The sequence below is a fragment of the Siphateles boraxobius genome, unplaced genomic scaffold (genome assembly GCF_051911475.1).
Source record: "Siphateles boraxobius isolate OS27281-9 unplaced genomic scaffold, OSU_SipBor_1 19, whole genome shotgun sequence".
NCBI lineage: Eukaryota > Metazoa > Chordata > Actinopteri > Cypriniformes > Leuciscidae > Siphateles > Siphateles boraxobius.
In genome coordinates, this window is record NW_027508799.1 from 19,952,053 (window position 1) to 19,969,623 (window position 17,571).

At 36.9% G+C, this 17,571-nt stretch overlaps 2 protein-coding genes across 2 annotated transcripts; both read right to left on the reverse strand.

Moving 5' to 3' along the window:
* Nucleotides 1-6,231: 6,231 nt before the first annotated feature.
* myf5 (myogenic factor 5) lies at nt 6,232-9,182 on the reverse strand. Its single transcript, XM_077234147.1, has 3 exons — nt 8,623-9,182; nt 7,031-7,106; nt 6,232-6,945 (listed from the first exon to the last, which is right to left on the reverse strand). Exons 1-3 carry the CDS (start codon nt 9,139-9,141, stop codon nt 6,752-6,754), a joined length of 789 nt encoding a protein of 262 aa, XP_077090262.1. The 5' UTR covers nt 9,142-9,182; the 3' UTR covers nt 6,232-6,751.
* Nucleotides 9,183-13,957: 4,775 nt separating this feature from the next.
* On the reverse strand, nt 13,958-15,841 carry myf6 (myogenic factor 6). The gene is made up of 3 exons (XM_077233814.1): nt 15,306-15,841; nt 15,046-15,139; nt 13,958-14,599 (listed from the first exon to the last, which is right to left on the reverse strand). The coding sequence occupies exons 1-3, from the start codon at nt 15,813-15,815 to the stop codon at nt 14,484-14,486; spliced, it is 720 nt and encodes a 239-aa protein (XP_077089929.1). The 5' UTR covers nt 15,816-15,841; the 3' UTR covers nt 13,958-14,483.
* Between the last annotated feature and the right edge of the window lie 1,730 nt (nt 15,842-17,571).

Here is a 17,571-nt window from a genome sequence, read left to right on the forward strand (position 1 = left end):
CCCACAATTTAAAGGTGGGGTAGGCTAATTTTTTCTATTAGGCTATTCTGGTTGAAACTCTCTTCACATCATGATAGCAATTAATAATAAAAGTGTTCTCAATCTTAAAAAAATGTATCTTCTGTGGAAGTCTCAGACCAAAATATTTTAGGAAGTCAGACCTGCCTGTCAATGTATGTATTTCCATACATGCTCCCGCAGACATCACACATCATCAGCTTGTTCCGTAAGGCTATCCAAGCTTGTAGACAGACAGTCACAGAGCGCCGCAAACAAACAGTAGCTGCCTTTAATGGTTCCTCCTGAACCAAAACAATGAGCTTATGCTGCGTTCACGGCATAACCGTAATTACAAGATGGCAACCCGTGACATTCTACCTGGAGCTGTTCACGTCCTCAGATTTATGCCTTTTTCTGGCAACACTATCAACGCTTAAATGAAACCGTGCTCTTTAAGTCCGAGCTCTGTAAATTGTTTACATTCATTATTATTGTAATAATATGTGCTTTGAGACACGAGATGATTTAACACAGTCTCTTGTGACGCTTTACATACTCTGCTCTGCTGTGCAGATCTGGGATCTTTTAAAATATTTTATTTATCACTAACAAATGTTACACACAGATTTACTTGGCTCAAAATGGATTTGCACTTGGAATTGTTGTAGGTTTGCTGAATTTTAAATCAGAGCTTTATATCTAAACCTGTGCGACATCAATCTCAGCAGATCAGGACACTTTTGTGTTTTATCTCAGTTTTAAACTAGATAAAACATGAATACTGAAAAAAAAAAACTTTCATGTCTATACTGCCTCATCACCTGGACAGTTTAAAAAATAGATTTACAGGCCTATATAAGTCAAGGAAATTAATAAAAATCCTTTTTTTTTCTTTAAAGTTGTGATAATATATATATATATATACATATATATATATATATATATATATATATATATATATATATATATATATATTGTAACGAATCAGAAGGCTGAGGCAGATCCATTTGCAACAAGTTTAATAACAGAAAGGGCAGAATAAAGGAAACAGGAATTCTTGTTGGGGTGCGCTGAAAGCGGAGTCGAACCAGATAGTAGGTAGGAGGCAGGCGACGAGCGAGCAGAACCAGGGACAGGCTAGAGTTCAGGGCTGGCGGCTGGAATCAGAATCCGGATCAGGCGGAGGGTCGAGAGGCAGGCTTCAGACAATCAGAGAAGTAGGATAGCGAGGGTCAGAAACAAAGGTTAACTTGATCACAGAAACAGCTCGGACATTCACACGTAGAGAGGCAATACTTCGCACAGGACGCTCAGTTAATGAGGCAGATAAAGGCTTAGAGATGAGTACTAATACAGAACAGGTGACAGGTAATCGCAGCGCAAATGATGCATACTAATGGGAAAGTATGCAACCCACTAGAACTCAGGAGAGGGCGCTCGTGGTTGAGAGATGGCAGAATCAGGAAGACTGGATGCCATAACACATATATATATATATATATATATATATATATATATATATACTTCAAGGCTTGCACTTTGGAACCTATTTCAAGGTTTGCGTTCGAGCCACCAGACACTGTTGTTGTGCAAATGAGCGGGCCGGAGCACGTTAAATCTACACTGTGTAATTTTGATTCTTAGCAAAAAACACTTTGTTCTTTCAAAATTATATGTGCTCATTCATGTGTATTTACTTCCACCAACTAATCAAATATTCTCGTAAGCGTAGAATCTGCCATTCAGAATACATACGAGCGAGTCGCTCGAATGGCGGCAGCCATGTTGCGCCTCCATCTTGAAAATACATTAGCCAAAGAGGGACATTTTCAAACTCAAGCTTCGCCTTTCACGCTTTTACAGTCAGTGGCACCATGACGAATGTCGGAAGATTTGAAAGCCTGTTGAAGCTGGAGGATCACGCCTATTCTCGAGGATATGTAACAGAGTCGCCAAGTTTACCTTTCCCTCTACCTTTAGCTTTCCCTCGCACGTCCGTCGCATCAACTGATCTCTGACTCTGCTTACGGAGAAAATGATGTACCCTACGCTGTAGGCAAAATGCAATTTGTAATAGTTTTCTAAAGTAACCTCATCACTTGAAGGAACACTCATGGACAAAGTCGAACTAGAAGCCATGTTAATCTTGGAATAATACGGCCACCGTAGGAGTTAAAAAGCCCTCGGAATGGGAGGGGCTAGAAAGTAATATTCAGTTGCTAGTCATATACAATTTAACCGCTAGATGGGAGAAAATCTTACACAGTGTAGCTTTAAGGGTTTTCTGTTAGAACGGTGTAGTGTTAGCGGCCCCTAAGTTAATAACTAATGATCTTTGCAACGGAAGTGATTCGATCAAATTAACTTTAGCTTTACAATAACTTTATTCTAGAGCTGCTGTAAAGTCAAAACAATCTCTGTTACTTTAATTTCCTATTATCACTGTAAAGGTGCTTTGAAACAGTCCATTTTGTTAAAAGTGCTGGAAGCTGCTTTAGGTGAATTTCAAATAGCAATTTTAGATGAAAATTAAGCTACGAGAAGGTTTTAGTGAGAGGACTGAATCTCTCCAAGAAGGGCCTTTTAAACGAGTCCATCAGCGAAGGGCACAACCAGGCAATTTATTTTACAAACTATCTGGAAACTGGAAAATTAACCAGTTATCCCCTAAATATTGACAATTTTTTGTTTTGTTTACCAAATCCCAAGAGAGACAGATGAAATAAAGTTGCATTAAAGAAGCAAAGGGCTATTCCATATCCAACATATCATGAAATGTATTCAGTGTAAAGACCTTGCATAATGAACCATTATGTTTTTATTACCTTAGAATGAGACATTTCTATCTCCATACCCGCAGGCAGCCTTTTCTATGGAGGTCGACATTTTGTGTCGTCATGTTTCTACCGTAGCCGACAGCGAACGAAAAGGTCTACAGAGCACGTTTTGTCACTACCTTGAAAAAGAAGTTTTCAGTGGTGTATAAAGACCTTACTTAATGAACCGTTATATTTGTATTACCTTAGAATGAGCAGTTTTACTGAATAATTAAGTAAACATAATTTCTTAATGTATCCTTGTAAAGAAATCTCATTGCTGAACTGTCTACTCTCTGCTGTCTCAGATGATGACATGTTTTCCTGTCGGCCACCGTAACTTTTGTTGGTTGCAATTCGTAACCTCACCACTAGATGCCGCTAAAAATCACACCTTTAATTTAAAAAAGTTTATTTTGTACAAACTACATTTAATTCATCTTTTTGTTTATGAAAGTATGACATTTTGAAAACTGAAAGCCTGTAAAAAAATTATATGATCAATAAGTTATGACAACATACACTGTAAAAATAAAACCGTAATTTTTACGGTAAATAAACGGCAACTGTGGTTGCCAGAACTTCACCGTTAAAAATACGGTAGCAACGTTATTGGTTTTACAGACTTAACTTTAAATTACAGTAATAAACCATATTTTATTATCTGCTATAATGTTAATTTACAAACCTATTGCAGTATTAATTTCTGTTTTGTAACAATGTAATACACTGACAATCATCAATCATCACAGCAGTGATGAGAATCACATGATCAATCAAAGTTCATCACAAGCAATCTTCCACAAGAGAGTTAATACTATTATAAAGAAGGTGCACAGTGTCATTTACACAAACATTAAACACCATCATGGTAACACATGAAATTTTTAAAATGCAATAAAAGTTAATTTAACAACATTAAATGTAACATAAAACCCTAATGTACATAACTGATTGGAAAAAAAACTATGAAAACTATGAAGACATAGTTATTTCAACAAAAATACTTCAAATGTGAAGTGTCACGCAGGGAATTGTGGGAAATGTCAATTTACGGTTTTTCACTGTAAATTATACAATGCGTTTTCTTTTTCACTTTCAAAAACTGTAAATTTAACGGTATTTTACAGTATAAATTACATTAAATGTACCATTAGATCTTTCACAGTTATTTACCGTATATAGTAAGGAAACTTTCTGTTAACCAATTAACGGTTTTGCACTGTAGCATTTTTACAGTCTTTTACCGTTAAAATCACGATCATTTTTTACAGTGTATGTTTTACATTGCTTTAACTCATCAAAACAGTTTAATCAATTTTCAACTATTTTATGCTATACAAGATTCAACTAATTAAGTCAGTTTAATGTAATTTAAGTAGAAATGACTTAAACATCCAAGTTGGTTGTACTTAAATATTTAAGGCAGCAACTCTTTTTACAGTATAGAAGGCCTTTAGTTACCAGGAGTCACAGCATCTGTAAACAGCATTGTGTATGCACTTGAGAAAATGCTGCACTCTAGTGGCCAAAGGTCTTAAGTGCATTGGTGTCAATGCAGAAAGGTCAATGAACTATATCTTTCTCCTTTTTGTCAAGAAATTTAAGATATACACCTTTACAGAAAATGAACACACACACACACACACACACACACAAACACACACACACACACACACACACACACACACACACACACACACACACACACACACACACACACACACACACACACACACACACACACACACACACACACACACACACACAAACACACACAGGCACACACACACACACACACACACACACACACACACACAAAAAAAATTTTAAAGTGAAAAAAGTCACCTTTTATGGCTTAAAATGAAAAGCTTTGAACAAATGCAGTCAGAGCAGACTATGCTATTCAATCCATTGAAGGTTCAAATCCTTTAAAGGGTTAATAATAAATCCAATATATGATTCATTTAACGGATTATAGTATAGCTTTAGCCATGGATATTTCCTGCATTGCATTTGGAGTTATAGCCAGGTGGGCGACAGGATTGCTTACTGAAATTGAATCTACTGTACTTAAAGTGCTTTGAAAGATTCTCAGCGAAAGATCCTCTAATCTAATGCATTATTGAAACTCTTTACAAGAGCAAAATTGGCTCATAGACTGAATAGGCACCTATTAAAATGTGAAAGTAGCTACTTTAATGGGGTTGCAAGTTTTTTTGTTTTTTGTTTTTTTACTTGAAGGTTGTTTCTCAATTTGATTCACTAACAAGAAGCACTAGGAGTGAGATATTCTCAAAATACCTTGCTAATATTAATGCACATTACAGTCATATTGGCCTAACTCTTATTAAAAAATATGGATATGGGGTAGAAATTTATTTACTGTTGCATTTCACATTTTATGTCACTGAAGTTTAAGAATGTGTATAGTGTTTGAGGATGTTTTTACATTTATCCATTTGGCAGATGCTTTTATCCAAAGTAACATACATTGCATTCCAAGGTACACATTGACTTTCTTATCAGTTCTTGCTTTCCTTGGGAATTGAACCCATGACCTTGGCTGTGCAAGCACCAACGCTCTACTGTTTGAGCTATAGGATATTTAATTTGAACTGAATAGCAATAGTATGTACACATAACATACATAAATTCACATTATAGAGCTTCTTTATTATACTGTTATTTACTCTTATTGATTTATTATTGTAAATTTTGCTCTCTGAGTAGTTTTAATTGCATCAAATTTGAGTAGGTTTTACCACTGTTACTTGATAACACTAGATGATCGGCACATTAATATATGGTCACAAAATAATACTTGTGTAGATTAACCAGGCAAAACAACTTGACCCACTGATGCATCTTACCCCACTTAATATTGTGAGCAATAATGAAATTAAACTAATTCTTTATTTTGTGCAAAGACTCTCTTTCTCCCTCTCTCTATCTAACACACCCCCGTACACACACACACACACACACACACACACACACACACACACACACACACACACACACACACACACACACACACACACACACACACACACACACACACACACACACACACACACACACACACACACACACACACACACACGTAAGCAGCACCTTGAAGTGTCAGCATGTGGCCATTTGTTCATGACAATGGTATTAAGAGGGTGTGAATGATGTGTAACATTTGTTACATTAAGCAAACAGGCCACACAGAGCTCATTTCCTTTCTTTCTCTCTCTTTCTTCATCATCCAACTCATCACATTATCAACTGTCCTCCTCCAACGGCCATGATTTTCTAGCAGCTGACAAATGGCGTATGATTGGGCCCAAGCTGCAGTCAATATTTACTGAAAGATGCAAAAAGCACCCGAGAATTGTATTCCTCATTAAATCAAATAGTACTTCAAATACAACTTTTTGAGATTTATTATTGGAGAAAAAGTCATTTTATGTGACAACGTTCATTAAATACGACAGAAAAAACATTACATGAATACAATAACAGTCATTTAAAATTATGTACAATCTTATTTACAACACAGAGATGGTAGGTTGTGGACAACATCAAGTAGGCCTATATTAGCATTTACGAAGTACCACAGCGATTATTATTGATAAATAAAACCAGTCAAGCTACATAGTTAGCCAACACTGTAAAAAAATCCACTGTTTGTACTTTAACATGATGTATTTTTATGGATAGTTTTTTTGTTTTTTTAAGACAGTTAAGTTAAAGCCTGACAACATAAAGCAAATTATAACCAGGCCCAGAAAGAATGCACAGATTTGTTTTGCATTTCAACCATACATTTGAGGGCAAACCTTTGTAATTGTGCTGAATGGAGGTTTGAAATTACTACATTCTTATTGGTTTCTGGAAGCATTAACAAATTATACAAAATGAACATGCAATGTGTGTCTCGCTCCCTCTCACAGGACGTGATAGACTGGTCTGTTGCTGGGACTGTCTGGAGAACTGCACTGGGAATCACTTCCACTCGGAGAAAGAGCGACCATGTTCTTCATTCCCACTGCAATTCCCGTCTCCACAGAGGACAGCCTGTCCACGATGCTGGACAGACACTGCAAACTAGATGCTCCTGGAGTTCTGGCAACCGCACTAGCTGGAATGATCGAGAAATACATTATTAGTGACACAAAGATCTCCACATAAAAATAAAAATAAGTGAAAATGATTTTATTTCTTACCAGTCTGTGCATTAAAGTTGTAGTCATTCCCACAGTTTGGATTCATGTGAGGCCATACAGGACTGTTGCAGTCAACCTTAATGAAGAACACAAAAAGTTCCATCAGCATTCACAAATATGAAGCAGTGAACATGGTGTACATGAGACATGGGTTGATTCTTTTCATGTACAAGAACTTGAGCATCACTGCGTGGTCCATGCGCTTCACTAGATCACTTCTCTTTCTTTCACAGGCTGGTTCCTTTGCAAGGGACTCCCACGCTACGCTGGGCTTCAGGCGTGGCGAATTGATTAAGTCAGTGGAAACCACACCAGTTTGTGCAAGATGACACTTTCTGCGAGTAAATCTGCAGAAAATCCTGGCAGCAGCAGCGCAGCTCATGCAGTCAGTCAGGAATGCGGCGCGGCCGCCACTTCCCTGCCAGTCTCTGTTGACCGGATTTACTGAGGCTTTATTAGGTTATAAAGAGTCCAGTGGGAAAGCCATTGCTATATCCACCAATATACTATATCTCAAACCATGTGTTGAGATTTTGTCATAAAAGTTTTGTGAATCAACATCTCACATTGTTTGTACCATTGCTGTTTGACTTCTGCATTCTTCTTGTCCTGTTCATCCGCGTAGATCACGTCTAAATCTCAATGACAGTTCTACTTTATTAAAGTTTTACTAACTCATCAACTTGCTCAGAACAATTAGGTCTAGAAGTCTTGGCCTTGTCAACCAATGACTAGCAATCTTTTCTAATCGGCCATGCCTCACTTGCAAAAACGATTTTAATATCAGCAAGTATTTTACTCGAATAAATAAACGCTAACTAGATACCCTGTAAAAAAAATAAGTCAGGTAACCTAAAAATGTTTTTCATGTGGTAACATCTAAATTACTTTTTATATAGGCTATCTGTAGTCTTTGTCAACAAATGATTAGCAAAAATATTAGCATCAAGCTAAATTCGCGAAACTACATGGCACTTTATGAGAACTAAATCAAAGAACATGCCCAAAAAATCATAATAAGTTAAACATAAGTCCTACCAGCTTTAGCAACATCGGGGTGTCATTAGCAAATGTGCATTGAGAAGAAAACCTGCATGATAAACAGTATATTGCTGAGCAAGTGAGCATTAAATCAGACACAACTAAGATTAGCCATTTAATAAACTCTGTTAATTTTTTTTTTACCAAATATAAACCCGATATGTTGCAACATACCACATCTACTGTAGATTCCTTTAAGTTCCCTGTCAAACAGCAGTAAGCTTATATCTCAGCGTATAAAAAGAGCCAGATGTTGGCAGCAATTTATCGTTGTCATGCTGAGAGTGAGGCAACCCTGACTCCATTTGAGGGATCAACTCCCCTGTGTGCTATTGAGATAAAATATGAAGATGAAAACATGCAGAGACGTGTACAATGACCTTGTCTGGATACAGACAAAAACATGAAAACCTACATTGAAAAGGCTTTTTCTGAGCTTTTGGGCCCTGACCTATAGGAAAATTCCCTTTGAGTTTTTGTAGCCTTTCGATATGATGTCTCTCAATGTAAAGCCCACAGTATGACACGAGCGGCGTAAGAGTCATATTTACCATGCTTTCAGAACAGCTAGAGGAGGGGCTGGCAGGCTCAGAGCTGCTCTCCATAGGCAGGCTGTAGTAGTTTTCCACCTGCTCCCTAAGCAGATCCTGAAGGCTCTCGATGTACTGGATGGCGTTCCTCAGGATCTCCACCTTGGGAAGACGCTGGCTGGGGTTTGCCGAGGTGCATCGTCGTAGTGCCTCAAACGCGTGGTTCACCTTCTTCAGCCTGCGGCGTTCCCTCATAGTGGCGGCTCTCCGGCGGTCCACCGTACTGGATTTGCGCTTACAAGCTTTGCAGGCCCACTGCAGACAGTGACCCGGCTGGTGCGGAGCACCGGGGGCCCGGACGTGCTCGTCCTCCTCAGACCCGGTCAGTTCCCCTCCGAGGCCGAAGTCCAAATCTTCAGGGGACGAGGCACAAGTGCTGTCGTAGAAGATCTGGGATGTGGAGAATACGTCCATGATTGGTGTGGTGAAGGAGATCTGTAAGGGGGCGACCTCTGAGTGATGTGGTTTCTCTGGTGCCATACGGCCCTTCTTATATACTGAGGCCCACAGTGGTCAGCCCTAATGACCGTGCCCCATTGGCCAAGGCAGGGCTCAGCGACCCCCCTTCCCTCACCACCCAGATCCCCACCCAGACCCAACACCCCTACTGAGTTTCCCACATCTGTGTATAGGGGTGGTTTCTCACTCAGTTCAACAGTGTGACGGTCATTACAAGAGGGAATTATCATCAATAAACATTCATGTGCAGAAACTCTTGCTTTAGATCTTACTTTACTTTGAAAGTTTTTTTGCACTTTACTGTAATTGTAGAACATGCAGATTTTTATCAGTAGCTACTCACGTGTGGTCCTGCATTATGTCCAAGACTTGTATTGATTGTTAAAAGTCTTTAAGAGTATTGACAATTGAGTGCATAATTATATGCACTCAATTGTCAATATAATTATATGCACTCAATTGTCAATACTCTTAAAGACTTTTAATATACATATGCTGCATGGGGCTCCTGAAGAAATTGTGCATTAAAAATTAAACCAAAAACAATACATGTCATTTTATTACTTTAATACTATTACCTCAAAACGAAATGGTCAAGAATGACTCCAGTGTTTGCTAGCTAGTTTTACGCTTGAGACTGAGCAGCGTTGCAGATGCGGCCCAGCTGTAAGGGCTGGTGTAGCGTTTCAGAGGCACACACTCACACAGATAAACAACTCAAGATCCGGACAGTGGAGGAAGGTGTCAGAGGCAGCGTGTCCCTGTTAGTTAAAGCTCATTAAATTTCTAAGTAGCTCATTAGCGACTGTGTGGCAAGATTTCGGCTTCTTTTGCTATTTGGAGCATTGTACTAAAACTATTTTAAATTGCATTTTTTATTGATGTACTAAATTTAATTTGTCACATGACTATAAATGACTTTACATTAAAAAACACAATTCTAACCTAAAATCAAAATGTTGAAGAAAGAAGTGAATAAATTGTCAATTGTGGATCTGTAAAAATAATGATTTTGTGACATTTATATGTATATTTTACAGTAATATATGTATATGGGTTATTCCACAAGTCAGGCACGTTTTCTCTCCCATCTAGAATGATATTTTAAAAACTTATCATTCTATTTTTAATTGGTAAATTAAATCAAAAATTTGTTTCTTAACTAGTAGTACCCTGTACCCTGCTCAAACTGATTTTTAACCTCTACAATAAATCATTGCTTAAAAATACTTTGAAAATCTAAAGAAATTACAAGAATTTGTAAAAAGCCTTAAAATCAAAGAATCATTTTTTTATGTTTGTTTTTTGCTTTGCCTAAAATTGACTGCTGACTATCCAGCTATCCACAAACTGAAAAAATTCACTACAATTACACACAATCAGAAATCCATCATTAAAATGTATACTAGATTCCTTTCAAATGCTGAACAAGGCGCCATGATCACATTCTGTTACCATGATCACATGCATAGACTGTATTATTGAACATCTGAGTATATATAGCCTACTATTGGCCATGTTTGAGAAAAAAAATTAATCTGAGTAAATTTATTTGAATAATATATTTTTGGATTATATTTTTTTATTGAATCCTCTTCAAATTACGTCAATAATAACGCTTACAAATGGTGCGTAAAGGCAGTTGCGCAATAAAAACACATAGTTTATAACCGTAACACTGATCAAGTGTCTTGAAATGCCCGTCTATTGCTGTATAGAGGTCATTACTCGAGCCATCAGTGTTGACAGCTAATAAAGATACAATGCGGATATTTCTCACAACGTGCTAAAACGTTTGGCCTCTCTAGTGTCTGGGAACCCTGCGCACCTAAGAAAACACGAAGAGCCGGTGTAGATTGTATTGCGCACAGCTGAAGAAGACATTGGCTAGGATAATCCTGTTTAGCTGTCGTTCAGATCAAAGACAATTGACTGTTAACAACATGGACAACGAGAAAACCTGACAGCAGTCGATAACTGAGTCAAACTTAGATTGCGTTAGCATATGGCGAGCGCGCAAAGGTCTCTGAGACGGCTGTGATGAGTGAGCGCACAAACCTGCTCTGAGATTTGGGAACATTGCGATGTCTCTGGGGAACTTTTTTTCTGGGCTTTTCTGAGGATTTTTGTCAAGGGTCAGGAACTGTGTTAAGTGTAGGGCAGAGGGTGAGCGTTAATGTTTCTTTCCTGTGCGGGCTCTCAGTTTTATTTTCTCATACAAGTGTTTGTTAAGAATAAACGTTCAATTCAAATGATCATTTATTTTATTTATTTACTACCCACTACATTTCGGACTTAATTTCGCTTTTTTTCCTCACACTGACTATACACCATGACAATGATGTTATGATTTTATAGTTGCATACACTGAAGGAAAATTCCGATGTTTCCTCCAGCCTCTTGTTATTTTTCTCCAGCCTCCTTTTGCCTGCCAAGACCGGCCATTGGCTGCACTTTTTCCGTCAGCAATAACAGTATCATATTTGATCACATGATCAGATGGTGTGATTGGCAACAGCATTTGTCTGGCAGCTAGAGGAAGTGTTCTGTATAAGCTCCAGTGATGTGGGATATCAGAATGGCTCCATAACTGTGTATTCAAAGGAATGTCAGTAAATCTTTTCCAAAACACATCTTCAGTCCTATAGTTTAGCTTTAGTTGAATGTGAGGTCTGTTTTACTCCAGACCTCATCACTACCTCAAAAAAATCAGGAGGACTTTGCTCCATATTACATATCTCAACAATGTTGCTTTAATTTATAAATTAATCAAATGTCAATATATATATATATATATATATATATATATATATATATATATATATATATATATATATATATATATATATATATATATATTATAGTTTGTATCCATATTTATTTCTGATCAGGAATTTTATTTGAAGCATCCATGAGAAAGCTGATGCTTAAACAAAGTCTCCCGAGCCCTCTGTACAATAAACTGTTCCTCTGGGATAATTCCCAGATGGCATGATGCTATAATCACATTCATTGTTCCTCCCTTTGATGGTAACTAATGACACATTTGTAGTTGTTATGCATTTCAGAGTATGTCCATATGCAAATCAAGCAATGAATCTGTAAAGATCTTTCATATTTGATTTTTCTCTCTCCTGAAGGAGTCGGGCATCATGATAAAGAAAGAACCCAAATAAAAGCGCACCATCTCTGAGATCCTATTAAAACAACACTGTAGACAGAGCTATCTGGTTACAGTCTGGCTTACTAAGCGGAGAGCAATAAATCTCTTTGAAGTGTCCCAATCTTAATGCCATATAACTTATCAGACAATCACCCGAAGTGTGCAGTCGCCAAAGCATTGTTTATACTGAGGTATTATTAATGTTATGATTAAGCATGTCAAATAACATGCTGATATATTAATTTTTATATATATTTTGCTTAATATTCAACAAAAAACATTGTATTGTAACTTTTCATCAAATTATCCTAAAAAAGTGCATCATGGTTTCCACAAAAATATTAAGTAGCACAACTGTTTTTAATATGGATAATATTGAAATCAGCATATTATAATTTCTGAAGGATCATGTGATTCTGAAGACTGGAGTAATGATGCTGAAAATTCAGCTTTGCATCACAGAAATAAATTACATTTTACAACATATGACAATACAAATCATTTATTTTAAATTGTAATAATATTTCACAATTTTACTGTATTTTTGATCAAATAAATACGTGAGGGAGCATATGAGACTTCTTTCAAAACGGTAATGCACATGTTAAGTATTTACTTTCGAAATTATTTTAATCTGATTTCTGAAGTGATATTAAAAATCCAGACATAATAAGTTTGCATCCTTTTTTTCCATTTTCTGGAGGATCAAAATAAAATATGAATTTACTCTTTACGACCTTGTTTCCCTTTCCCAGATGTGCAGGTCTCTAGTCATTCCGAGTCATTTGAGAGTTTGAGTACATAAGTTAACTTGTGTCTGTGATGAGGTCAAAGGTGGTAGTGTGTTAAATGGAAAGATCAGAGAGCCGGTCTTGACAGACAGCACGCTGTGCAAGATGGAAATGCCGCAATGGATCTCGGGAACACCAGCAAACCATCTACCGATGGATAATTGCCAAACACACACACACACATATTCACACTTGCAAATTAAACCTGACCAATGAATGCAATGCAACCCATTGCTTCATCCAAAGGGGAAAACCCTCACAGACTGTTACATTATGATAGCTGTCATGTTGCTTACAGCTTTGCGATATTATCCGCCTGACCAACTTTCTACTTCTGATCATGAGATAGACGGTGGGTTTCATTGCAGCCAATCCTGAGTCTGGCCCTGCCAGCTGGAACTAACAGGCAAGGCCAGGGCTATTTCAGGGCAGTCATACCTTAACACTTCGTTAATGCTCATAAATCTGGGAGAGCTGCTGGCTTGACTGCTCAAGGCTGCTGCTGGAATACGGAGGACTTTTAATTCAATGGCTGTAATGAGGACATTTGGTGTCCAGCCATCATTGCGAGCTATACATGCCTGTTACCTTCAGCTTGGGACCTTCAAGTAAATGTTACGACTCAAAATAGATTCGACTGAACAAGTATGAAGATTGCTAAATTAATTTAAAGCTTAACAAGGTTGAATGTCTTCATTGTTTAATGCCTAGTTGAACTTTATAAGACAATAGGCGTAATTTTTATAATCACAAGGGAATATTTCATTGGAATGATTCAGGCACATCAAAACCTCAAAATCTCTGGAAAAATTATTAAAAACTGATAATAATTGTTAATTAAATAAACACGTTTTTTTTAATAAAGAAAAATACAGAGAACAACTTTGATTTTTTTTTATGTTTAATGTTGGAATTATATCCCGTAGTCATCAAGTGCTCTTTTTTTCATGTTCATTTATAAAATAATTTAAGTAACAGCAATATATTACAAAATATGTACATTTTAGGAAGACCTTGACAGGAATCATTTTGCTGATATGAATGACCCTTAAATTAACCTGGAATTACCTGCAGCAACTACACTGAATGGTCAATTATGAAAAATAAACGGATCACTTCATAATGACATTTTCATTAATAATATTTGCAATGTAATAAGAACATTATTTTATACAATGCATAACAGTTCACATGGTTACATTCAATTGGATAGCCTGGAAATTATATGTATCTTTTATAGATTTTCAGAAATATTCATTTTTTAGATTGAACATGGCCTGTTACGCATTATATAAGGATGTGTGTTAATGGCTTATTTATGAAAGTGTCGCCTATTACATTTAAAACATTTACACTATAGCTCATGGAAATAAATACAAGTCGGAAATGTGAGGTGGGATGCTTGAGCTTCACTTTTCTGAGGTCTGGTCGGGACATCGAGCTTTCGTCTCTTCAGTGGAAATGCTGTCAACAATCGAGGAGAGGCGACGAAGGCTGCTGGATGCTGAAGACTCCACTGCAGCTCCTGGAACACACGTTATGGGCATGGGTCATGTTTGCTTAGAGAAACAAGCGTAGAAAATTACACAATAGCAATTATGCAGTGATAATTACAGAAAAACAATTACACATAGGGATTTATGTATGAAACATTTCGCACATGTAGAGAATTACGCTTAGACAGTTACGAAAAGCAATTATGCAAATACAATTACGCACAGACAATTCTTCCCTACTAAGTCAAAACATACCGATACTGGAATTGAGAAGAATTTCTTAATTTTTTCATCATTCAATTTTGAATTATTTTATAGCAATTTTTAAGAGAACACAAGGTTGAGATTATAGTTGCTGCTTTTTTGGGGCACAATCATGCAAAAACTACGCGCAGACCATTACGCACATCACCAGCTCATGACCAGCAACTTAAAACTGCAATTAAAACCTCAAACTTTGTTTCTCGATACCAACCTTCTTTGTGACCGGCCATCGGGGAGTTGGAATGATCTGGATTCCCCTGCCAGCTCTGGCAGGTCTTTTTCCAATTATACTCATTGGGAGCCACCTGAACAGGCAATCATGATGGTAAACATTAATATTAGCCTACTCTTAATTTAATTTTAGTGATTAATATCAATAATCATTAGTTGGAAGCAGACATGTGGCACCACGTGGATCCAGCTGCTGTCAGAGCACATGGATCGGTTGTATTGGCTTGGATATGTTCTTACATGGTTTTCTTTCACGTTGTATGTGTACGGTTCATTGTCAGAGTTCTGTTCTTGCTCATCCAGCGAATGCAACAGGTCCTGCAGTTTCTCGATGTAGCTTATTGCGCTGCGTAAAATCTCCACTTTGGGCAGCCTCTGGTTCGGATTGGGCACCGTCTTTTTCTTTAACGCGTCAAACGCCTCGTTGATCTTTTTGAGCCGCCTTCTCTCTCTCAGAGTCGCGGCCTTCCGCCGGTCAGTGGGGGCAGATTTTCTTTTGCAGATCTTACAAGCCCACATGAGACACTGACCATCGCAGTGCGACTGGAGTCCCGGCGGCGCGAGCACGTGTTCCTCTCCGCTGCTCTCGCACCCTGTCTCGGACGCGACCGGATCCTGTCCCGGGGACAAAGGGCTGTCATTACCCTCATAGAGTGGGGACACTCCTGGCATATCCAAAGTCCCATGGTCCCCCTCAAGATAACGTAAATCGTTGAAAAAATAAGTGTTGGTCTCAAACAGGTCCATCATGTTGTTGTAGGCTGTTTTGACAGTAAGACTGTTGGCATTTAAATAGCCCTGTGACACAAGTCAGGGGACTTAAATATAGAATGTGAAATTCTATCCAGTGCTTAGCTGTTGCAGGGCTTCAAACTCATTTCAATAGGCCTTCAGGAACACAGGAGTCAGAGTGAGAAATAAAGGGGACATTACATTACATTGTCCATGTTACACCATATGCATGTAACTAACTTTGTTATATGGGACCGTCTGCAATATATATATACAGTACCGGTCAAAAATTTGGAAACATTACTATTTTTAATATTTTTGAAAGAAGTATATTATGCTCATTAAGCCTGGATTTATTTGATCAAAAACACAGAAAAAACATTCATATTTAAATATTGTGAAATATTATTACAATTTAAAATATTTACTTTTCTATTTGAATATACATACATATATATTTGAATAAAATATAATTTATTCCTGTAATGCAAAGCGGAATTTTCAGCATCATTACTCCAGTCTTCAGTGTCACATGATCGGTCAGAAATCATTCTAATATGATGATTTGATTCTCAGTTATTATCAATGTTGGAAACAATTGTGCCACATAATATTTTTTTGGATCCTTCAGGATTCATTTAATAAAAAATTAAAAAGAACAGCATTTATTCAAAAACAAATTCTAACAATGTAAATCTTGGCTATCACTTTTTTTAATCAATTTCACACATCCTTGCTAAATAAATGTATTAATTTCTTTCAAAAAAAAGAAACAAATTACTACCCCCAAACTTTTGAATGGTAGTGCATATTGTTACAAAAAAATTCTATTTTAAATAAATACATTTCTTTTTTAACGTTTTATTTATCCAAGAATCACAGTTTTATAACCAAGTATCACAGGTTATAAAAAAAAAATATTATGCAGCACAACTGTTTCCAACATTGATAATAACCGGGTATCAAATCAGCATATAAGAATGATTTCTGAAGGATCATTACACTGAAGGCTGGAGTAATGATACTGAAAATTCAGCTTTGCATCACAGAAACAAACTATAGGCTATTTTAAAGCATATTCAAATGGAAAATCATTATTTTAAATTGTTATAATATTTTTCAATATTACTGTTTTTTTCTGTATTTTTGATCAAATAAATGAAAGCTTGATGAGCATAAAAGACTTCTTTTAAAAGCATTAAAAATAGCAATAAATACATATATTTGCAATGACAAGCTTAGGTTTGATTCCCAGGGAATGCATGACTGGAACACCCTTGTACACTATATGAGACAATAAAACTATACTGACAGGATTCGATTTGATTTATAGGCCCAAGTAACCAACCATGACAAATAAATCACAGGCATTGATTTTTACTGTAAATTGCATTTTGGACTGTCTTAATGAAAATTACCTTCATTTCTGAAACACGCACAAATGCTGGACACTGGACAGAGAGTCTTGTTTTCACGCCCCGTAAAAATAGCCAGGAATGTGCGCAGTCAAAATGGCTTTTGAAAAGCTCACGCATGTGAAGTAAAAATAGCTATAAGAACCATTTATCTTAAATCCATAAACACATGAAAGGCCTTTCCGAAGTGTTATGTGTCCTCTGAGATTTTTTTACAAGATCAGTGTGTGATGTTTTATTAAAGGTTGCGAGTTGTTGACGGCTCATATTGCTCTCAGGCAGATCATTTTAGTGTATACAGTTCCTAAATTTTCAAACAGAGCAATTGAAGGATAAGGCAAAAAATAAAACACCCCATA